Source organism: Astatotilapia calliptera, chromosome 7, assembly GCF_900246225.1.
Source record: "Astatotilapia calliptera chromosome 7, fAstCal1.2, whole genome shotgun sequence".
NCBI classification, from domain to species: Eukaryota; Metazoa; Chordata; class Actinopteri; order Cichliformes; family Cichlidae; genus Astatotilapia; species Astatotilapia calliptera.
In genome coordinates, this window is record NC_039308.1 from 34,622,799 (window position 1) to 34,647,894 (window position 25,096).

Here is a 25,096-nt window from a genome sequence, read left to right on the forward strand (position 1 = left end):
AGACACAGCGACTTGTGCAAATTTACATTAATATGAGTTTCTGAGAGACGACAGGCCAGTATGTGTAGTTCTTTCAACAGATGACAGAAGAGACAAGAATGGGCTGTGGCCGGTGAGCATGTTAGCCAGTTTGGAATGTGCTAGAAGAAACTGGTCTCACAGAAATGTGTAAAATGACCATGAGAACCACCTTCACCATCATTTAGTTGCATTTAGTTACAACTTTCAGAGGTCAGCTTGGTTAGGTGCTTTAACCCTTTTTAGCCTCACACTGAACACGTCCATGAGAGCATTTTTACATGCTGTAGCTGCTATGCATCAATACAACCGTTATATCGCAAATTTTTAACAATATGTATGTAATCCAGCTTCCTGTAAAGGAAACAGGGTCTTGAGAGCAGAAGTTTCTAAATTTGGGAAGTCTGTTAAAGCTTATAAAAGCTTTTTTTGGTCAGATTTGGATGTTTTCCTAAATCTGACCAGGTTTTGGTGGTACCCAAGTCTAACCAAGCAATGAATAATCTTGTCATATGGGCTATAATTATTCTTGAAACAATTTAGTGGTCAATACAGTTAGCAAGCAACCAAAAGGTTGCTGGTTCAATTCCAGACAAAGTCACAAATCCCCTTTCAGGGTTGTATTGGGAACGGTAATACTCTGCCAGAACAAACATGGAGAAGCTAAAAACAGCTTGTTATTGTACCTTAAGAGGCTTTTTGGAAGGTGCTGCTGTTGCACCCACGCTGGGGCTACTTATTTGTGTTTTGTACTGTAAAACAGTGGTATAAAACCTGATAGCAACACTGAATACAGGTATGCCCAGCAAATTCATATTTTTATTAATATCACTACACACTTTGAAATAAGGTGACACTTGAATGTCCCATTTCTTGTCTTACTGACCACCCAATGCTTTAGCTATCTCACATCTGCACCTATGGTCATATTGGCATAAGAAAAACCTCAGGAAGGTTAATGCTTAAAAGTTCTTACATTGCTAACTTCGGCTCCCAAAGACACAAGCAGAATAAAACTTGTCCAAATTAATTTGAAAGAAAGAGTCTAGTAACTTCTTGTCTCTCAGAAAGGGGAATATAAATACCTTGGTCCAATAATCAGACCTAGGAAGTGCTTTGGTGGCAGAAATATAAAGCTATTTCTGAGAGCACAGAATTTTACTCAGAAAGGTTAGGGAAGAGATGTATGCATACCATTTGACTTCTGGAAAGTACTTTATACTGTGGCCAAATACATTTAAATAAAAGTCAATCTAAAAATAGACATTAAGCTACAGTAGATTTCTCGATTTAAGAAAATTCTGCTCCCAAGACCCTGTTTGCTTCAACAAGAAACTGGATTACAAAATGATGGCTAGCAATGAACACAACGTAACAACTGCTAAAAGTAATTATTTTAATGTTCATTCAAATTCATAATTTTACCATCTATGCTGATCTATAATGGTTGATTGAACCTGCCCATGTTGGAACCTGCCCAGGCGGTTAAAGATCCCTTCTTTCCTCCTCCCTTTTTATACCTCTCCTCCTCCTCCTGTGTTTGTTTCGGCTCTCTTCTTTTATTCCCCCTTCTCTCTCCTTGAACCCCTTCCATTCCCCTCTCTGCCCTCACCGCCGATCTCTTCCTTGTAACTCTGATCTCATCTCATTAGCACGTTTCTCTTTTTCATTGTCTTCCCACTTTGTCTCGCAGTCGTTTCTCTCCCCTCTCCTTTATTCATATTACATGCTCATTTCCATATGCTAATTAATGAATAATCACCTGGGTACATTCATGTGCAAATACAAATATATGTATTAAACGGCAGGGTAAATTATTCCGAGTCCAATGCTGTAAAACACCCTTGCAAAATTAGCCTTGGATATCAATTTGCATGTAGTTTGCTCTAATAGGCTTCATTTCTAATTTGTAAAAAGTGGAGTAACTCTGACACAATGATAAACACCAATTATGGTTTAGCAGGCAATATCCTAGACAGCTACAATGACGAAGAGAAGGAGGAGGAGGAGGAGGAGGAGGAGGAAGAGGGGAGGGGGACTGTGTTTGCAGAGCCGGTAGGTTTGTGAACGATTTGTCGAAGTGGTGCTCGTAATTAAAGCTATCAGTCACAAGGCGCGGCGGCGAACTATCAAACGGTGTGTGTAGCAGCGACAATTAGAGACAAATTCGACACAACTATTATTAGGAAAAGTCATTTTTCACTTTAAGGAGCAGCTAGAGTTTACAGCATCCACAGAGAGAAGGAGTAATTGGTGGAAATAGGAGAGTGAGGAGGGGTGCAAAGAGGAGACAGCAATTATTAATGCCTTATTTTGGCTTTGTCTTATGACAAGAAATTGCACTTTTGATAAGGAAAGAAATCCCTAGTTTATTCAATTAAATATATAGTTTCAGTTAGTGTTTTAAATATATTTTGGATAACTTAATACTCTCCTCATCCCCAGAGCTGTATTAAAGATTTAAGGTTTCAGACCAGTCGAAACAACCCAGTGCTGTTAACTTAATTCTGAAGTGCTTTCAAACTTCAAGTCAGAGGTAACCTTCAGCCAGTGCAAACCTTTTTAGAGAATCTGTATTTTTTTACACTAGGTAAAGTCAAGGGGTTCATTAAATAACAGTTAAACTCACAGAGTCACAAAATCAAAAGAACAAAAAGTAAGTTTTGAAAAATACAACTGAATCCTGTTAATGCATTGGAGTGTATTTTTTACACTATAATACCATATTTTTTTATTTGGAAAACAGAAAGACTTAAAGATATGTGAGAGTTTAAGTTGTATATTTGTTAGTGTTATGATGTTTATTTGTGTTTAGGAACTGTGATTTGGTTTCCAGAGTTTGTGTGACCAATATTACTGTTAAATTCGGTTAGCGGTGGAGCAGCACGACCATGACTCCTGCAGCGGTTAATCAAATTGAAGTGCCAAGAGTAGCAAAATTCAACAAAGCTGTTTTGTTGTTCTAGTTTATGATAGAGATGGCACGATACCACTTTTTTATGTCCGATACCGATACCGATATCATAAATTTGGATATCTGCCGATACCGATATGAATCCGATATAGTGTTTTTTAATCAACAAAACTGTTTTTTAAAATATCTTGCTGCATTTTGCAAGTCTGCAAGTTCATACTCAAGTTTAAAACAACAACTACACTAAAGCTATTCTGTTATACCTGTATACAAAAAAAATATTTCATAGTTCAGCAATACTGATCAATCTAATAAACTTAGACCTACACCATCCTCCCTATTCTGGTATTTTAAAGAGTACTTAGCGTAAATATTAAGCAACCTAACTAATAGGGTTCCAACTCCCAGCAACAACAAAAATAAATAAATAAAAAATAGGGAACCACCCCTCACGCTCCACCTCATGATGCTTAATCGACGTAATCAACCTTAATTTGATGCAGTGTGAAAAAAAATGCACAGAAATCAATTTTTTTTCAAGAAATATTAAATAGATTCAACATCTTTCTTCAACAAAATTGCAGACTGCACAGATGGTACCTTCCCAAAGGAAAAAGTACTATAGCTTACTAGGGTATATATATTAGACTTAATAGTTACTATATACAATAATGGACTTCTATTCATTTTGCATCAAATTAAAACTTTGGGTGTCAGATAATTATTTATTAAAAGCTAGACATTTTAAATGAGAATAAGAAAGAAAAGTATGTCTTTGTGCCCCTTTTCCCAGTTAATGCCCTATCGGCCCCCCTGGCTAAACTTTGCTAGATCCGCCCCTGCACAGTTACCAGCCGTCAGCTACGTAGAAAAAGATCCTCGAGTAGAAAGTAATATTAAATAAATTCTAACAACAGCTTATCAAGCTTAAACGTGCTGCTGTTGTTCAGCCGCTGGTTTGCTCTTTCTGGCGCAAAGTGGACCAAAAACAAACGAGAGACAGACTCGCGACAGAAAAGCCGATCAGCTGATTTAAGCAGTTTCACGATTGAAGTAGCAGCCGGAGAGCGAGAGGCAGTCGCTCGTTAAGCTTAACGCAGGAATGCTTTACAAACATTCAGAGATGGACTTACACACTTGCTTAACTTCTCTCGGGGATAACTTTGTCGGAGATGAAATGCCGGGTTGCTAGCGAAGCTCCACATGCTATCCAGACCACAGGTCCCGCATGCCACAGCCGCTCTATCACGTGATGCATACGTTCTGAGGTGAGTTACGGCGTGTTGCAAGTTTTGTGAGGTGCTTTCGTGATATTTAATGGATCGGATTACATTTTTTATTTTTCTCCGATATCCGATCCAGTAATTTAGGTCAGTATCGGACCGATACCGATACGTAATATCGGATCGGTCCATCTCTAGTTTATGACATTAAAAAAAACAAATTAAGGCTTCACAGATGAGAATGTGTGCGATTAGAGGATTTTACTGCAATTTAATAAGAAATCTTTCTTACAAGATCACATGCTTCTTTCAGGCAAACTGAAAGGGTCTAGAGGGTTGAGTTAGCCAAGCTCAAATCAAGTTACCAAAGAGGCAAGTCAAAAGTCACGTGGGACGAGTTCAAGTCAAAAGTCTCAAGTCTTGAAAAAGTCCAGTCATTTTAAACACGTATGAGTCAAGTCTCACGTCCATTTATTCAGGTCTTACTCGAGTCCAAGTCTTTAGTCAGCTCTGCTTTTTTCTTCTGTGAGTGTCAGTCTGTGCAGATTTGTGGTTATATAGTAGCTGCTGTGCAGTGATTGGACCTTAAGCATCATGTGTATTTACCTGTGAGGGAGGGTGGGGATCCGACTGGGGTGGAGGGATTGGAAGAGAAGCTGTTGTTCGTGTGATCAGGAGAATAGATCTGTAAAAATTGTAAAAAATCCAGTACAACAATGACAGTTGCAAGAATACAGGATAGAGTTAAAGTAGTATTACACATCTAGAATGGCTTGAAAACACTTGAACAGAACTGGGAGGAAAAGCATTATAAAATGTGTGTGCAAGAAAGTGTGTGTGTGTGCGCGTGTGTGCTGTACTTACCGATGCGAGTGCTTTCCCTAAGGCATCTCCTGTCTGAGAGCTGCTGGCTGCTGCGCTCTGTGCTCGGTTAGCTGTGACACACACACACACACACACACACACACACACACACACACACACACACACACACACACACACACACACACACACACACACACACACACACACACACACACACACACACACACACACACAGGGGAAAAGAGGGATGTATTCTTGTAAATGAGGATGTTGTTAACTACATATTTAATTATTCAGCCCATCCGTTCCACAGGTAAACCTTAAAAACATGTTCATTAGAACTGGAAATTACACCTCAAAAATCACATTTTGTAAACCTCCAAGAAATGCAAGTCCCACACTTTCATTAATAATATTCCATCTATTTTCAAGGAATCCTTTCCGTGTTTTTGGGTCGTTAATACATTGACTTCCTCCTTAGCGCTCTTACATCAAAGGTTAGCACCGTCCAGGCAGTTCAAGGCAACTGCTGAGCCACTGCTGAAATGCATTTGCTGCAATAAATGAAGGAATGAATGGATCCTTTTTTAAATGAAGAGAATCAAAAGCGGACTTTAATAGTAGCAAACATTCAATACTACCATGCATTCGCATTTTAAAAGTGTGACGCCATGAGTTTGTGGGGAAATGCTGGACTTTAAATGCAACTAAATCTGTTTCACACACTTGAAGAGCACTGAGGCCAGAGAGGAAGGAAGTGACCTCACAAGACCAGATGAGCGCCCACACAAACACACGCAGGCACACACACACACACACACATATACTGAGGCATAAGACTGACATGCTCACAGCACATCTCTCCTGATAGCAGATCCCAGATGGAAACTTTACGCTTGCACACACAAGTTAGACACACACACAAAGACACACAAACAGGCTTGCGCGCAGCAAAAACACATCCTTTCACGGCAAATGAATCCATTACAGAGATTGGCAGCAGTGGACTTCTTTAAGCTGCTAGAAAGAAAAGAGAGAGAGACAGGTAGACAGAACGAGAGACGGGGAAGCAGCATATGTTTTGGGGTTAAAGCCTCATGTCTCACTCATGCCACACCACTGGCCTAGTAAACCATCCAAGGGATTACTGTTTAACACACACACACACACACACACACACACACACACACACACACACACACACACACCCTCACTTGATGCATAATTCAAAACATATGCAGTAGGAAATCTTTTTCATAAACGAGAGCTTATAGCCACAAAGCAGGAGAGCATAGAGAGGATAAAACTTTTTTTTTTTTTTTTTTAGGTTTTGGGGTTTTTTTTGTCCGTCACCTCTTCAAAGAAAGAGAACAAAAAACGAATTAATTTTATAAACGAAATTATTAGTAAATCACTATTTAGTTTTTACTTTTGTTTTTTGTGTGTCACCTCTTCAAAAACAGAGAAAAAAATACTAATTTATTTTATAAACCAATCTAATAGTAAATCACAATTTAGCTTTTTTTTACTTTTGTTTTTGTATCTCCAGTTCTTTGCTGTAAATCAGCTAAATTGTTCATGCTAATTGTTTACAGTGCATAATACTTAAGGTATCTGCCAATATGATAGGTACCACATGGACTCAACAGAGGGCGGCTGTATGGGGCTGATCTACTCTATTCAGTTGCATGATTTTATGTGCCTACTATGCTACGCTGTTTACAATACTATGCTAGCAGCAGTGCAAGGACTGTTAAATGGATAGCTAGCATAGCCTGAAGAAAGCTAACAGCTTAGGGTGAGTATTTACAGCTACACCAACAAATTCTGTTTTTTCTTTTCTTTCTCTGACTTAACTGCTCCCTTTATCTTTTACATTTGTTATGTTTACCAGCAAAATTGGATACATGGAAGAGAATGAATAGCTATGACTTTATTACACTTGCAATGCAGAAAGTTTTAATGCATTGTATAAACTAGCAAACTCTCACACCTTAGGTCAATAAACAGTAAGAAAATCGTAATGATTGAAAATCTCAGCTTTTAAGCCAGAGTTCAGGTGTGAGGTTTGATTTGATGGAAATATAATACACTGATCCTACAGATAGATACAGGTGAGGTAAATTCTGTCACTAAGGACATTCCTCTTAGGAACATTGCTTGTTATTGGTATTAATTACAACCGACATGACTCTTTCATGTCCACAGCTCATGTTCTACATAAAGTCAATGTGCATGTTTAGTTGTACAAAAGCAGTCTGAGGCAGAAAATCACCTATAAACACCCAGCATCCGTGTTTAAGAGTTTGTGAGTTCACGTTTATCATATGTTTACATTTAAATAACAGCAGCATGCTTTTTATTAGGTTCATCTTGTGTTTACACTTATCTGCTTGAACTGTGTCTGTGTGAGATGAGGAATGTTGGAGATGTCTTTCCATGAAAACAAACTTTCAATCTGTTTCTTATTGCTGTTCTATTTGTTCTACGGGACTCAAAGTAAGGGGTCCATATGGTATGCTGTGTGTATGTGTGTGTTTGTGTGCATGCAGTGGTGTGTTACGGTGATGTCAAGGTCAAGCCAAAATGAAGTCCAAGTGTGCTTCTCAGTTTGACTATATTCTGTTTCTGACTCTAACAAAAAAGTTTAAATCATCTGTGTCTAATCACAGCACGGAGAGTTGTAACTGATTATGTGGCTATAAACAAAACCCTGCTAATAGGGAAGAACTGTTAACCTCATTTCTTAAGTAGTAACTCTAGGTGTTTTTCCATGTAGTGCATAAAAAACAAAATTTTAAAATATCACAAAACTGTTTGGTCTTATATGGAGAATCTTGTATATCGTATTCGTTATGTGACAAAGTTAATTGGAAACACATTTAGGTAGCATCCACGTTAAAACACTTATTTTAAAAGTGTTTTCAAATCTCTGTCTAAGCAGAATCTATTCAGAAATAATTTCTGTCTCTGCTAACACACTTGTTACACATTATCTGGACTTTTCCCATACAGTAGGCATGTGTGCACCTGTGCAAAGAGGAAGCATCGGGCCTAAAAGAGTAGAAAAAACTACAGAGGGAGAAAAACAGTGAAACAAAGACCATCCATCTTCCTCCACTTATCCAATGCAAGGCTGCAGCGGTGCTCTATTATTTTTGGTTTACTTGTGAGTGAGACAGTCATATGTTTAAAATGAAATTGCGTAGTTGTGGATGGACCTTTGGAGAAGATTCACGCTGCTTTAGTGATTGATGATAGGCATGTGGGGAGCATCTTTGCTGGTGCAAACATCACAGCAGCAATAAACAATCACTCACAAGGCAGCCTGAGTTTAGATTAGCAATTAGCATAAGCCAAGTAAGCTGCCTGTGCTAGACTTTTTTCTTATACAACAGGCTGATGACTCCCTGTAATGACCAACTCCTCCTGTATTTTGATAGCCGAATGCACAATTACCTCCCTCTCTCAGGATATTATCATAACATGATTTGATTGGCTAGTTACAGCACTGGAGGATTTAAATAAATGTGATTCGATTTGCTGGCGCCTGCTTTGATATTTGAACTTGCCTTAACTTTTTAGCACAAGCAGCTTGAGCAAAGAAAAGAAAAGCAATGGATCCACAATTCAGCTCAGCAACACATCACATCAAACCATCTGAAGTAAATGAGAGGATTGAAACCTGAAATGGGTACATGTGACTCCTCCCTAAGCACGAGGGGGACCCCCAGATTTATTTTTGGGTTCCTGCTGACCGCCACTGTACATGGCAGTTTATTTATTTATCCATACACACAGAAACAAAACTGCATTCCAAACCTGAAATAGTCAGTTTGTTAATGCACATAAAATGACCTGGGAGCACTTTAGAAACTGATTAATATTTAGTGATGTTTTACGCAAAACAAGCCCCAAATTAATCAGTACCGATGTGTGGGGGTGTCTCCTGGCTAAAGGATGAAGGGCTTGCCGTAACCGATGCTGCAAATTTTTGTGATACAATAATAATTACAGTTTTGTAATTGTTTAAATTATTTAGCAATATGAATAAAAGTATTTAAATTCTATATAAACAAATAAACAAAAAAAATGTTGTGGGCTTAAAGGATGAATTTGCAAAAAACAGAGTACATGTTTGAAAGCATTTAGTGCCGCCAAATAGGGCTGGGCCATATTATACCGTTCACGGTAATACCGGTATAATGTTAGGCAACGATAGGAAAATGAAATATCGCGATAGAATGGGAGTAAAACGCGCATGCGCAGTGCCTTTGTTTTCATACGCACATGGCCGATTGTTGAGTGAAACAGATGAACCAGAATTGGTTTGTAAAAATGGTGCAACTTCCGTGATGTGGAACTGGTTTGGTGTTTGTCCGTCAGATACACAACAAAGCACATTTTTTTGCAGAACATGCAAGCGGCCGTCGTTATTATCGTATTTGTCGGACTAAGATGCTCCTATATCTGGGAGTAATCTGGGTCCTAAACTCTGTATGCTTCAGGTCAAACAACACTGCAGCATCACTGAGAGTTAAAAACTGTCTAAATTCTTTCATCTTTAATAAAACGATCAGCATTGCTGCTTTACCAGGTGTAACTATAAAGTTTAACTTCCAGGCATCCATGAAAACAAGTTATTACATTTAACGGAGTTAGAAGTTAGCAGGAAGCTAGCAGAAGTTAGCTGGCTAGTTTCGCTAGTTACCTAAGCATGCTATAGCATGTTCTGACTGAGAGATTTCTGAAAAAATTCAAACGTACAGCTCTGCTATCACGTCCAACATAAATGAAGACAGGAAACTAAACAGCAGTGACGTTTGTAGGGTTACTGAAGTTGGGCTAGCTGGTATATAATGATGTGCTACGTGATCGCTAGCGACACAGCTATGTTAGCATAACATAAACAGTGAAGCTGGAGGACGAACACTAACACTTTTCCACTTATAAAAGTTAACGTGAAGGTTCATCATGGTTAGAGACAAATGCAATCGCATGGCAGGATGCTGTAAACGGACCAAACTTCAGTCAGGAGAACAACTGAGATAATCCATCCATAATACGAGGTTAGTCATTAATATACTGCAACTACATGGGAATAGAGCCGCTGCCAGAGAATTCAACATTAATGAATCAATGGTACAGAAGTGGAGGAAGCAAGAAGAATGAGTTTAATAAAGTTTGATTTATCTCACTGCTTTGTTTCGCTTAATGTGCGCTATAATCCCGTGCACCTTACGGTCCGAAAAATGCATACTGCACACTGCAGTTTAATGTTGCAAAGCACCTCTTTTTAACTTCAGTGGATCTTATACATGGTTATGCTCAGGATATGTCAGCCCATTTCTACTGGAAATGCCTTTTGGTTAAACTTTCAGCAAGGAATTTGCATTTGCACTGTTACATTTTTATAAAGCTTTAATGTACATAAAAACCAGCTTCTTGTTTAAGTGAAAATAAATGGAAGGTTGTCTTTTTGAACTAGTAATGTTGTGGAGTTGTATTTTGTCACGCATCAATTATATCGTCAGTTATATCGTTATCGCAAATTTTCAAATATATATCGTGATAAATATTTTTGGCCATATCGCCCTGCTCTACCGCCAAATCATCACTCCAAAATAACAACAATGTAGAAAAAGATTCATAATTTTAATGCAACCAAAACAGTTACATTAACAATTTAACTTCTACACACAGCAGAGCTTTTACTTTTGTTTTTAAGAAAGTCCCAATTTAAGAGTCCTGTTCTTTAGGTCAGTCCAGATTTCACACTTCAAGTCTCTTAGGTCATGTTGGGTTTTTTTTAAAGTCTTTAGTCAACTCAGGAAGTCTTAGAGTCAAGTCCAAGTCAGATCTGAAATCTGAAGTCTACAGCTCTGAAACCCACAAGCAACAAATATTTATGGACTTTTATATGAACTACATCCTGTTAGGTTTACGATGTTGCTGTTAACGTGAACACTCTCTTAGTTATACTGTATGTGTAAAAAACCTAACAGCTCCTAGATAGCACTAAACACAAAGTGCATGCACAAATTTCATTAGTGTACACAATTTATCTACAATGTGCTAAAACATTCTGCTAAACAGGAACAAACAAAAATATTGATCCTCATTGTGGCACTAGAGGAAAGTCAGAGGACTAATTGGCACTGTCAGTAGGTTTCGTCCTCTGACAACCATGAATATCTTTGGATGAAATTGGATGGCATTCATTTAATTCCTACACTGCGAGCAAGGTTGAAGACAGGCATGCATCTAATGAACGGAGAATCATTCATTAGATCAAGAGATTTGGAATATCACAATCACTATGGGAAAGGATGCTTATTCCCATCAGCTAACGGTGTTTGCTGTGTTGATTACCAAGCAGCAGTATTGGATAATGTCTTTACGGATTAAAGCTCGTACAATTAAAGATTTTGAAATGTTCACTGAGTGATCAGGAGACGTGATTGCCTTCAAGTATTATTTAACGCTAACAGTGACCTTGTAATTTCTTTACACAGGCATCTTACCCATGATGCTGTCTGTTCCGTTGGTAGGGGCAGTGCAAGAGGCGGTGCTGTAGTGATTTGCCCCGCCCCCACCACCTCCCCCTCTGTGGAAGCTGGACATGGGAGGAAGGCTGGAGTTGATATCTGCAGACGAGTGAGACGGGTAGCTCTGCGAAGAGACGGATGGAAAAAAATGAACCTTTAATATGAAAACTGCTACGAAACAGGAAAGATTACATTAGAATAAAATAAAAAACAGAAGGAAGTGGTTACAAACATGAAGCCTGCGCTCTGGATAATTACAGCACTAGAACTGAAATAAAAGAATTACTATCTAATGACACTTGACAGCTTTATGGCTTCACATATGTGTAGAATTTATTAATCTTTCTCATGTGTCCAGATCTGCAAATGTGCACTTCCAGTAAAGCACAATATAGCCAACTAACAATAACTGGAAAAAACCAGCATGTTGAATTCATTCTGCAGAGAGCCAGCGGTCTTTAATATATTAATCACTACTGATAGATTTATTTCATTAATGGATTTTGTTGATTATAAATCTATGACTAACGGGATTGTAACCATAATTGTAATTTTGGTCATTATAGTTTCAGTTACAGTGGCTTTAAGTTTTTGTTCCATGTAGTTTTCTGTATAAATGTCCAAGAGCGACCATCCAGATGCCAACTAATGACTCAATATTTCCTTTATTTCTGTGTTCACCAAAGACATGCAAGCTTGAATGAATCTTTTTCAAGGTTGTCTTATTTCATTTGAATCTACCAGTTGAATTTAATTTTGCTGCAGAATGTAGGTAGTAGAATAAAAATCTACATTCCAGGGTTGCTTACTGGATTTAGCTGTTAGCTGGATGGCCCCACTGTGCAATGCAGCTTCAGAAAACAAAATCAGTAAAGAAGCACATTCTCCATGTTGTGTCCATGTTCGGACACCGTGTGACGGACAGTTCTGCTCACCAGTCTGTCGTGAGGGTGAATCCCGCAGTAGGAGGAGCTCTGAGCAGCGCCGTGGGCTGAATTCCCGCCACCTAGCATGCTGCCGTGGTAACCTTGCTGGCTCATACTGCTGCTACTGCTGCTCCAGGGATCGCCGCTATGGTGACCATCTGATAAAGGCGATACAGAAAGGAAGATAAGGAAGTTAGAAAAATGCATTTTGTTTTGTTCTTTTTACAAAACCTTAAGACAGAAGTTTTAAACAGTTTTAAAAACAAAAATACTTTTATTGTGAAAGCTGCATGCTTTTTTCCTTGTAACTAAGGGCTTTTGTGCAAGACCTACAAATGCACCACTAAAAAAAAAGTCATAAAATAACATTCTCCCACTAACTTTCTCTATCTATGCCATTACAGGAGTGTCTTCAAAGGTGCCTATGCGCTGGTTCTTCTAATTCTCCAATCAGCTACTACAGCTCCAGATTTGTAGACACTAATCTTCTGCCAGATCGTAGACTCAGTTAATATCACTCTAGTTTGAGCATTTCAGTAAATGTTTTGCTATAATCTTTCCATCTGAGTGCTGTCTCAGTTTCCCCTCAACTGATATTATTCATCCTTAGGATCCATTTGCCCCTCAGCTTTCCACACCACTAGCCTCAACTGGCTTCAACTATCTGCCAGTGACCTCCCAACTACTCCCGGTTCCTGGCTTCCTTCTGCTCATCAGAAATAATACCAGAAAGACATTCTAGCCTCAACCTCCATAGACAATCTGACCACCCACCCACGCAGCCTTTAACCTTATTCTCTTTGGTGCAAGTAACCGTGTAAATAAACTTAATATTGCAACTGGATTTTCAGTTCAACTATGGACCAGAGGAAGTTTGAATCGACCGAGGGCTTCCAGTTACTGGGGCCGCAGAGGCCCAGAGGTGCACAAGAGGATCAACCTCAAGGGAAGACAGGCCAAGTGCAAGTCAATTTAGGTTTGAAGCTTCTTTTTTTTTTTTAATGGGAAAACTTTTCATTTTTAAATTGCAGCTTGTCAAGAAGACCTAAAGATGGGAATGAGAGAAGTACCACACACTTTCTGATATTTGAAAGGATCTTATAATCAGAGACATTGATTTCACAGAGAGTAAAGTTACATTTTTCATGCTACTGAACTAACGTGTCTATTTTACCAATTTATTATCTTGTTTTGAGGTCATCAGCTGCTGCTGCCATTATTCACGTGTTTGACTGTAAAAGTGAAACAGTGATTGCATGATTTAGATATTTTTCCCACTACAGTAAAACAAAATTTCAATTGATCAAATAAATTGATATATATTAATGAAATTTAGGGGAGGTACATGTGATGTGCAGGTTTCTGACAAGGTAATCTCCTGTGTAAGAAAACAAGGTGAAAACACAGTGAGGTTTCTCTCTGCTGTCAAACCTTCCAGACACTCAACAGTGTCTACATGCAGTTCAGCAATCTGACCCACTTTGTGCAGTAACCTGATTTCAGAAAACATTCACATAAATGGGACACCTGGTCTCCTTCCTCACATTAAGAATTTAAGAATAACCCGGTTAACACGGATGTGTGCAGGACAAACCTGATTTCTGGGACCATGTCCACCGTGTGAAATTAGTTGAGAGTGTATGTACTGTATACATGACAGACACCCAGCAGAGAGAAAAGAGGAGAGTCGGGGGGGAAATGAGAATTGAAAATTGTCAAAGCATTTTCCATCTATAGTTGAAAAGCAGACAAATTTGTTTAATCAAAACAGGACCAAACACTCTAAAAGGAAGGGCATAACGCAGAGATAATGGCCTGTATTTTTAATCCAGTCTCTTCAAAGAGATACTAAAGTAGACCTGTTATTCTTTTATTTATTTTCTCTGCTACAGAAGTGTATGCGCATATTATACATGGCCAGAGTTTCAGATAACGAGGTCAGTGTATGTATAAGTAATCCCTGGGAGCCAGAGCACAGGCTTCAGACTGCTCCAAATGATCTTTTTCAGAGTTTTTTTCTATTCTTGGCTCTGAATGATGTAATAAAAGTGGCTAACTATAATATATTCATCTTAGGCATAGCTCTGGCTGTGAGCACACCTGCTGTTCAGAACTTTTGCTTACACCGCGGAGACATTCACAAGAAAGTGTGCTTAAAGAGTTAGTCTTAAAAGAAGTGGGGTGTTAAAACAGCTGGTTTCACACAGGATGAGCTGAGGTGCTGTGTTAAGCCCAAGTAAAAGTTTTTTTTTTAAATTTTGAATCATTAAAAACTACTCTAACAGAGCCAGTAGTTTTAGTTATCCAATCAATGACAAGCACCTGCACCTTATATTATACTGTAGTATATCTACATGACTCACTTGTTTGTTGGGCTAGTGTTCCATAAAATCAAAGCGATTAAATGGAGCCAATGTTCCAGGTGAACCAAACCAACCAACCAACCACCTGCAGAAGCTGCTGATCCAACCTGTGTCAACACTAAATTGCTCGGACATGTGAAAATCGCCAGGACAATTCCTGTTTTAATTTAAAAGGTCACAAATGAAATGTTTGCACAAAGTCATATCAGTGGCTACAACCTAATCCATGAAAGTTTCCAGCCTGTATTTTTTATGGAGTTGAGTCTTTGATCTTTAAGTTGTCCAGTGTATTTTTAGAGAATTTAAAATGAGTATTTTTTTTTTTAATTGCACTAATCGGTTCTATAAATCATAACATTACTTGTCCTCACACTGCAACTGGAATCCTAATAGAAATATGTACAGTGTCGTTGTTTGATATTCCGTCCGCGTTTGAGACCAGAGTGACCAAAGAGTAGATAGACACATGAGCTAAAATTAAAATGAAGAGCACAGCTACCCTTGCCACTGCAAGTAAGTTAGCAAACAGCATCAGTGATGTTGACATCACCGATGTGTGCTGCAAACTATGAAGACCTCCTCTGGGTGGCTGTGATAATAAATAACTAAATGTATGACTCAGTTTTTTGGCTGATTTTGGTGAGAACAACTTCCAGTTCAGGGAGCCTTCGGCTCATTTTGTCAGCTATCCAGTATCCACAGTGAGCTTGGGAATGTGGTGGTGGGAGGTTTGACGAAGGACAGACCTTGTGTATGTGTGTGTGAATGTGATTACCTGGCATAAAGAAAGAGCTTGGGAAGCCAGCACTGGGAGGTTTGGAGGAGGGATAACCCGGTGAGTCCCTGTTGTAGTCGGCTGTGCTGGCAGACGGAGCGTACACCTGCAACAAACACAGAAACACACGACGTCAGGCAAAAATCAAACCTTCCATTCTCTCATTTTTCCTCACAGAGGCTCAGCAGGAGTTAGTCTCAGACATCATTTCCAGGAGGTTGTAACAGATGACTGACACTTCCCTCCTTCACTAAAACATCACCCTGGAATATCTGATTGAATGAACACAGCTTCCTGGGCTGCTGTGGGTCTTTGGCTGTGATTGTTAAACTGGGGGAAAAAATATGGAAGCTGTTCTGGAAACTTTGTGTAAATTACATGAATATTGGTTTCTGAACAATACAGGTCTGTTTTAGGTTTGCTTTGTGCAGGATTCATTAAAAAAAACATGTAACACATTATATATAGATTTCATATTGTATGCATCCAAAATATAAAATAGTATATGTTTTCCATTCATCATGTTATCATTATGCTAGAAAAAGAGCATAATTTAAAACTTTTTTCTTTTTCAAGTTCTTGATCATTTTGAATCAGCATTTTCTTTCAGACTAAGGAAAGACACATTCAGGTGTTCATTTTATTAATGAATTAAGTTTTAATTAGATAATACCTCTGTTGGATTGCTTAACCTATAATTTAAGACAACTTGTAGCATAAAACAAACAAAAAAGATGATAACTGATAATCGTTCCAATGTTTCAAATCAATTACAGAAGAAGTATGATCGAGGTATGATCTTATTTTTAAACCAGTAAACCAGGTTAATTTTTATCATTCATAGCTTTGAAGCCATATTTTTTAAAATGTATTTTTTTATTATACTATGAACCAGAAAACTCCAATCTTTTAATTTAAACTAATTTTCTAGATTATGATTTTTTATTCATTTATTTATTTTACACAGGGTTTTAGTCATATGTCATTCAGAACCACATTCATTGAATATTTTATTCCTTTTTTGGAATGTTAATGGCATTTTCTAACTTGTGAAGCTCAACAAGACTTTAAAAACTTTATTAAAAACTTAACAAAGCAACAAAACTAAAGAATTTGAACACAGACTTCTCTTTATCTAATGGTTAGATTTATAGTAGTATAGTAAGGATACCAATTGGCACATATTTAGAAAGCAAAAACAAAATAATTGTTATTTACCCTAATTTAAAAATAATAATTTTAATGTAAGTAATCAACTGCAGAAGTTTTATGGTTATATTATTTACTTTTTTTTTTTTTTAATATTCTGACTTTAAGATCTGTCAATCAATACCTTAAAACTACAGTGTCAATGATGCCAACTATCTGCAGAGTCCAACACAGATTTTCAGTCAGTTATCCTCTTAAACAACCAAATCAGTGCTTTTCTGTCCGTCTCCTCTCAGAGGGAGAGGAGCAGCAGTAGCAGCAGTCATGCAGCAAACATGCAGCAGCATGAGAGACCGCAAGTACAACCGGCAGCCTGTCATCACTCAAACAGGTGACGCTCTTCCTCAGCAACATAGTGTCTGAGTTTGGTCATACTATCAGCTGGGGGTCCCCACAGCATGCCTTTGTGTGTGTGTGTGTGTGTGTGTGCATAGCGTGCGAACACTCAGCCATTACGCTAGCTCGCGCTGCATGACGCAAAAACTGGAACAGCTGTTGAAAACAATCTTCTCCGATTCTGTCTTTCTCTCGTTGATTCCCATTAAAATGAAAAACCTCACTCCACAGCTACACCTAATCTACCTCGATCCCCAACCAAAGACACGGGTTGCTTTGTTAACTTTAGAGTATTTGCATATGGATGGAGCACAGATGTGGTAAAAACCAAATGTGATGATAAAACACAGAAGGAATAAAAAGAGAGAGATGAAACAAAAACACTTGGGGGCATTATAAAAAAAACATCATCTCACTTCCCACACTCCCCGAGAGAAATTATTAAAAACAGAAAACAGATTAAAACAGTTTCTTTTAAACAAAAACCTCATGATTTTTTTCTCTCACGTCACTGAAGGATTGTTAGTTTGGGAAAGCTTCTTATTTCTTCTACCTAGTCCACCCTAGATCCTCTGCACTCCTGCAGGTGAACAGTCTTTGCGGAGAACCAAGAAACTAACAAATGGTCAAATTTTTGCAACGCCTACCCAACTCTGAGAAGAGAAAGAGGCTTCCCCGTGTTTCCCTGTTTTGATTAACCTCTGTACATACAAGTGAGCGTCTCTGGTTCTCAGGGATGAGTTGAGGTCGAGATGGCCTTGCAGCAGGTTAATCAAAAACACAAACTGGGGGTATTTGTCTCATTTCATCCACGATGTGGACTTTGTGTTTCAAAACATCAGCTACGCTCAACGTGTTTTGACCTTTGTGGTTTGAAGTGTACTTCTTTTCCTTCTGATTTGATCCAACATCGCAGCTAAGGCTAGAGTCATACTTCTCTGGAGTTCATGGGAGTGTTTGTAGTTCATTGTTTGGAGTACATTTTCATCTCCCTGAGGAACCTGTATCCTTACAGAAGTCGAAACAACCACTCAGACTGCTCGAGTCTTTGAGGCGTGTGTTTATGCAAGCTTCTCCCTGGGCCTGTGGGACTTCTGGTTACCCAGAATATCTCCTTTACACAGGTCTTTGGAGACCCTGTATCAGAGAAACATCATTTCAGCTGAGCGTATAAGACAATGAGAAATGTTTCGTGAGGTGTTATAGTTGCATACATTCTGCATAGTATAATGCTTAATGGCAGCACATCAGGATTTTGAGGGCACAGTTATTCTTTATTTTTGGTTTATTGGTTCTCGATTGATCAATACACCTGCAGTTGTTTTGCCCACCAGGTATAAATACAAGCTCTTAAATTTAGTCCACTTACTTCCGCTGAGTTTTATTAATTGAATTGGACAGGTTGCCCAGTAGCATGACATCCAGTCGCACTCACATTCACACCTGTGTGCAATTTAGAATGACCAGTTTACCTAACCCCACTATTGCATGTGGATGGGGAATCTACGTCATATCTTACAACATAACCATAAACCCTTTTTAACAATACGCTGATAACCTGATGTGCACCTCTCTAGAAATGCAACTACACTTCGAGTCACCGCATCCTGCAATGACTGAATAGTTTCAAAATAATTGATTTTTTAATTGATTAATAATAAAGTGATTTTACTGAAAGTGATTGATATTTAATCCCAAAGAAATTTAGAGAGAAATTTAAAAAAAGTTTGTCTCAAGCTTTGCTGCTCTGAGACTTTATGAGTCTGAACTTGTCAACTAAAGTGGCTACAGTGTTAAGTAATAATAATAATAATAATAATAATAATAATAATGGATTGCATTTATATAGCGCTTTTCAAGACACCCAAAGCGCTTTACAATGCCACTATTCATTCACTCTCACATTCACACACTGGTGGATGAAAGCCACAGTTGTAGCCACAGCTGCCCTGGGGCAGACTGACAGAAGCGAGGCTGCCATATCGCGCCATCGGCCCCTCTGGCCAACACCAGTAGGTGGTAGGGTAAAGTGTCTTGCCCAAGGACACAACGACCAGGACAGACAGCACGGGGATCGAACCGGCGACCTTCCAGTTACAGAACCCCCTGAGCCACCGTTGATCTAAAACTATGTGAAATGTGACTGGTGTAAAAGTAAAAACAAAGTAAACGTTTTTAACTTCATGAAAGAAAATAGTTACAGAAAGACTGCAACACAGCGATGAACGGCATGACAGTCAGGATGTCAGAAGAGCACTGGGAACTGTGGGAATCGAATGCTGGGGTCAGGAAACACCCACCCATGAATAACCACACACACACACACACACACACACACACACACACACACACACACACACACACACACACTAACAAACTTCCAAATACACAAGCTCAAGCACACAGATAGAAGCTGCTAAGTCAGCTAGGAGAGGTCTGTACCTTCCCACAATGCACCTTGCACGAGTTTAAGGACCCAAATCCCCCAGTCCACACACACACACACACACACACACACACACACACACACACACACACACACACACACACACACACACACACCCCCCCCCCACGGAATCTGTGGATGTCATTAGAGCTAAACTAAAATCCCCTTAAACTTCCTCTTCCTCCTCCTCTTCCCCTCTGAGAACAGAGTATGTGCTCTAATCATAAAACCACATTTATTGACCCAAAGCCTGTGCAAGAACACACACACACATACACAAACACAAACACACACTCAAACACGCATGCTTGTGTCATTCCTGCTGAAAATATTCAGATTTATGTCTCATGCGGTGCAGGCATATTTTCCCATTGAATGCTGCTGTTAGACTGGTGACGAAAGAATGTGATTTGTACTGTATGTCTGTGTGTGTGTTAGAGACAGACAGCAACAGGTGCAGAGTGCGCTGAAGTCTGAAGAATGCAGAGGGACACAATAACAACCTCACTTCCAGCAGTCACACACACACAGACACACACACAGAAGCATCAGTATTCCCACAGTTAACCAGCAGACCTTGAGCCAATGAGAGAAAGCCTCAACTGTTTTGTAATTTTACTGACCACAAACCACAGAAAATAATGCCAACCACAACAAAAACAGTTTGCATCCCATCAATAACCTTCATTTGGAGCTTTTTTTAAACCACTATTATGTAAACTGGGGGATATTCCCACAATTCATTGTTTTATGTCAAATACTTATTCTGCTCCAGTAGAAGCAGGTATGGAATAACTGTTGTGCTTTGGTATAAAGTAGAAACCAGTCACCCCGGGCTCTGTGTAAGAGAAAGACAAAAACTACAAAATCAATGATCTGGACCACAATAGAAAAAAATGGAAATGGTTCAAAGTTTGCTGTGGCATGACAGAAAAGAGCTATTTAGGAAACCTGCTGACAGTCCTGTTAGTGCTAAAAAAAAATCCCACTGGAGCATCACTGCTTGAATATCAGTGTTTCACACAGAACTGGAGCAACCTACATACTTTGTGACAATAATACTCAGTGTAATGGCACTGATGATGTGCTGCCTTTACACTGAGTAACTCCAATGACAGTGGAAGAGGTAGCAGCATTTCCTGCAAGCAGCAGCGTGGGTGAGAGGTGGAAAGAACAAGGTCCACAGCACCAAATGCATGCCACGACAATGGAGTTGGAGTCCATGACCGTCAAAGGCAAGACACTCACTGGACTCATTGTTGTTGGTTTCAACAGCGGCCTTGTCAGGTTGTTGGAAACGCAAGGCAAGAGGTGCCAGGGAATTAGCAACCTTTGCTAACATACGTGATAAAAAAAAAAAACATTAAACATGGACATGAACCAAATAATGTCTGTAAAACTGAGATGTGTATCACCATGGAAATGTAAGAGAGATACACAAAAAACAGGAACCACTCAAAATAACATTTTAACCACAGAAACCAATGTAATCAGTTTCTTATCAAATCCAACACCAAAGCCGCACAAAAGTTAACTATTTTAGTAAAACAGGTCACTATCTGCTACTACCTGAAAAAAACAATCCTGTCTCCTAAAAATTATGTTCCTTTAAAACTAAGCATTTTCAATCATGTTTTTTTTTTTTTTTTTTTTTGGGCAAACATACAACCAAAACAACCAAAACATTCAAGATATGTACTCTGGCGAGGGTTAGCAGAAGCATGGGTCACAAGACTTTCACCTGAGAAAATGAGGTTTGATTAATGTGTGGGACCAGTTTGTTTCTCACTTGTCTTCTTTACTTTTAAGGTCTATTTTAACTTTGTTTTGTACAGACCCTTTCACATTTTTTCACATTAGAAACATCTCCTCCATTTTTGAGAAATCATGTTAACAACTGTCACCGCACTAGAGAGATGACTGAAAAGGAATTTCTGTAGAAAAGCAAGAGAATAAAGGTTGATTATATTCATGAGATGAAATCTGGGAGAAAATCTGATTCTCTTAAAACCTAATTGAAAATGTACTTTAGTTCTCTGGCAACAACATATTTAGTAGACAGGGCTGACACAAATCAGGACAAACATGCAGAGAGACACAACACATTCAGTGGTGCACAATGAAAAAAACCCCACAGAAACAAGAATATGGTGTAACTAAATCTACACTTAATCTAATCAGTTTTTTAAGTGTTTCTTTATCACAGTTTCCTGTGCGATAGTAGAGACGCAATCAACCTACTGGCATAAACCAGTTCCTAATACAAACCAGCAGAGCCAGATGTTTAAAGTGCTGATCAGTAGAACCCCTGACAGAATTCAGTAGAAGCGGTTGTGTAACGCCCGACGGGTTCGGAGAATCTTCACAGAACATGAAACATCACAGAATTCATCAAAGCTTTGTTCTGCAAAGCCCCCGGCAAAAACATGAGAGAATAAAGACACATTCCACTGAAAACCGATTCCTCATGGCGCTGACAACACACACACACACACACACACACACACACACACGCACACACACACAGAGAGAGAATGCACTCAGAGCAAAACAGCTGTGTAACTCGCTGACCTGAACCAAAGGTAGGAAGAAAGACAACCTAAACCACATTTTAACTCAAAATTAGCAAAGTTCACACGTTGTGTTGACAAGTCCTGCTTCGCTTCAGCATTCAGTTTAATCCTCATTCTGCAAACATACTTCAGGTGTAAGGCCTACATGTGAAGCATGCGCGGAGAACACGAGAAAACGACTGAAAGTGTAGATTTCATTCCAGTTACATGCCACATTAGCACTACAAACATACATTAGCACTACAATAAAAATGTAGTTACTGCCCACTGATTCTGGTGTCACTGAGTTTATAAATTTTGAAGTAAAGTTCTATGTGTTAAAGCCAACTGGAGCCATTTTGACATGTATATAAATAATCCAAGGCTAATCGACATTTAAGGAAAAAAACGCCAAAAGATGGCAAATTGAAATGTGAAATGTTAATATATTCATGTTTCATTCAACTAGCTGATTTACAGGATCATTTCAGTTCTAATTTAATGTAAAAATGTTACTACAAGCAAAAGATAATAATATAATAAGGAAAATAATAAATAATAAAATAAAAAATCCATATAAAGAGACTAAATACATTTAAAAGAAGAAATAAAGTGAAAATGTTACATAATGATCATGTAGGAAACATTTCTTTCTTCAGTTAGAACTTGTTGACAGAGATGGAAATGCTGTTGGGCCCTGGAGGATTTTGTGAGAAAGATTGAGTGAAGAAACAACAAATAGAAGAGAATGAAATGCAAAAAGTTGGAAGCCGATAAAAAGACAGTAAACGGAAACAAAAGAGAGAAAAATGCAAGGATGGTAAAGAAAGAAAGAAGCAGGAAGCTCTTTTGTCTTTGTTCAGTGTTTGATGCTTCTTCTCCCAGTTATTGTCTCCAAATGTGGGGAGCATCTGTTCAGCCTCCCTGTGTCAGCCTCTGCTCTGACTGAAAAAGAAGAGGAGAAGGAGCTTCTCCTGCTTCACAATCACATTTTGATAACTAGTGGGAAACTCAGACAGCACACCCTCTTTCAAGGCCAGCACCAAGGTTGAGTTGTACTTCTAAAGAAAGTTACCAGAACGTAACCACACATCATGCTCTCATCATCAGATTCATTAATTGCATAAACTACCTCACAGAGAAACTAGCATGTATGCTGTTTACCATGTTCACTATCTCATTTAAGCATATTAGCATGCCAATATTTGCTGATTAGCACACAAACTATATCTAAAACTAAACTAAAATGGAGAACAAATGCAAACTGACTTCATGACAATAATTCATTATATTTTAAGGACCTCACTAAAAACACCCAACACTAATTTTCAAACTGAGCAGGGGATTGGAAGCCTGAGCTTTTATTAAGTAACTTGAGCTACTACTGCCTTTATATGGGGCATATGCTAACTTGTGCAACCATAACTGTTTAAAGCATTCATCTGTCAGTTAAACTTAATTTTTGATCTTTCGATGTTGTGTTTGGTGTTGTTTGGTTTTGATGCAGCAGTTTCTCAATCCAAAGAGTTTTCTTATATAAGCGAAAATAAAGTAACCTTAAGTTTATGTTTCACTTTGACTTTCCAATGACACTATACAAAAAAGTCAGAAAAACACCAAAATCAACAAGACATCATCTGGGGATCATAAAAGCATGCAGAAAAATTTGTACCAATCTGTCAAGCAGATGTCGAGATATCTGTCACGGGGGCAGTAAGGCCACAAATCCTAAGAATTTATCCTCTGAGGACCTTAAATGCAAAGATTTTCATTGCAATCTATATGTGAGTTCTTCACAGCTTTGGATATGAGCCACAGATACTTAGGTTGATGGATGCATTAAAGTGTTGAACCATAACATGTCCTATCTCCAGTCATTGGTGGGGTTTTTTAACCACGACCACAATCTCCAACCTAAAAAAGACATTACTGCATGGATACGCCTGGCATAAGTTTTGTTGTGAGTCCAAGTCCAAAAGAGTGAAAACACCTATGTGGGTGTCAACATGCAACGGTGTGAATTGTTCACACTAAGACATTGGACGCACCACAAAAAAAAAAAAAAAATTGCCACCTATTTTGTGCCCTGGATGTACCGTATATTTGCTTTTCCTGATCCAACACTGTAACTGTTGTTAGTCATTTAAATAGTAGTATAAGGCGAGATGTGCAGAAAGATATTGTTATATGAATATGATATTAGTACAACCTGTCTAGTGCAGTGGTTGTTGATGGAGCCAGGTATAGTAGGGTGAAAGGCGGGATACATCCTGGACAGATCGCCAGGGCTAACACAGGGAGACAGACTCACATTCACACCTATGGAAGAGGACTTCTTTTCAAAATTATTGAAACTATTTTGTGTAAGTGATGGTAAAAGTACACCAGACTTATTTATGTTGTTCAGCCATAATAAAAGAGCTTTGCCTGTTGCTGTCAAAGGGTCAACGTCGTGTTTCTACTGCACAGGTTTAAAAAAAGGGAAAAAAATTCCCGGCTTTTCTGTCCTCTCTCTCTCTGCCTCTCAGTATCCATCTATCCCTCTCTTTCTCTCTCTCTCTCTCTCACACACACACACACACACACACACACAGTTTACCACGCTTCATCCAAAGCAGATGTGCTGGAATGTGAACACTCAAAGGAGCAGTCACGAAACCTCTTGACAGACACACACACACACACACACACACACACACACAAACACAAACTCACTCTCTCTCTCGCACACACACACACACACACAGTCGGCTGCACCTGTGCCTTTCCAGTTTTTTTCTCTCTTTGTTTCCCCCTCCCCCTCCTCCTCACTGTCCTCTGCCTCTCTCATTTCTAACAGGCTGGTTTCACTTTCATCTCGTCTTTATTCACCTTCACACAAACAGTTTAACACTGCAGGAAGCAGAAACGGAGGAGATATGCTGCAAAGGCTCCAAACAAAAGGAAAACAATACAAATAAT

The 25,096-nt window shown here is 38.8% G+C and overlaps 1 protein-coding gene across 7 annotated transcripts in view; it reads right to left on the bottom strand.

Annotated features, from left to right (window-relative positions):
* tcf4 (transcription factor 4) overlaps positions 1–25,096 on the bottom strand; it is a 177,401-nt gene that overhangs the window by 27,536 nt on the left and 124,769 nt on the right. For all 7 annotated transcript variants that reach the window (XM_026174486.1, XM_026174485.1, XM_026174489.1 and 4 more), the window contains 5 exons: positions 15,593–15,698; positions 12,464–12,612; positions 11,505–11,652; positions 5,020–5,090; positions 4,762–4,840 (listed from right to left, as the gene is read on the bottom strand). In XM_026174486.1, the coding sequence (XP_026030271.1) occupies positions 4,762–4,840; positions 5,020–5,090; positions 11,505–11,652; positions 12,464–12,612; positions 15,593–15,698 (553 nt within the window). The remainder of the gene's footprint in view (positions 1–4,761; positions 4,841–5,019; positions 5,091–11,504; positions 11,653–12,463; positions 12,613–15,592; positions 15,699–25,096) is intronic.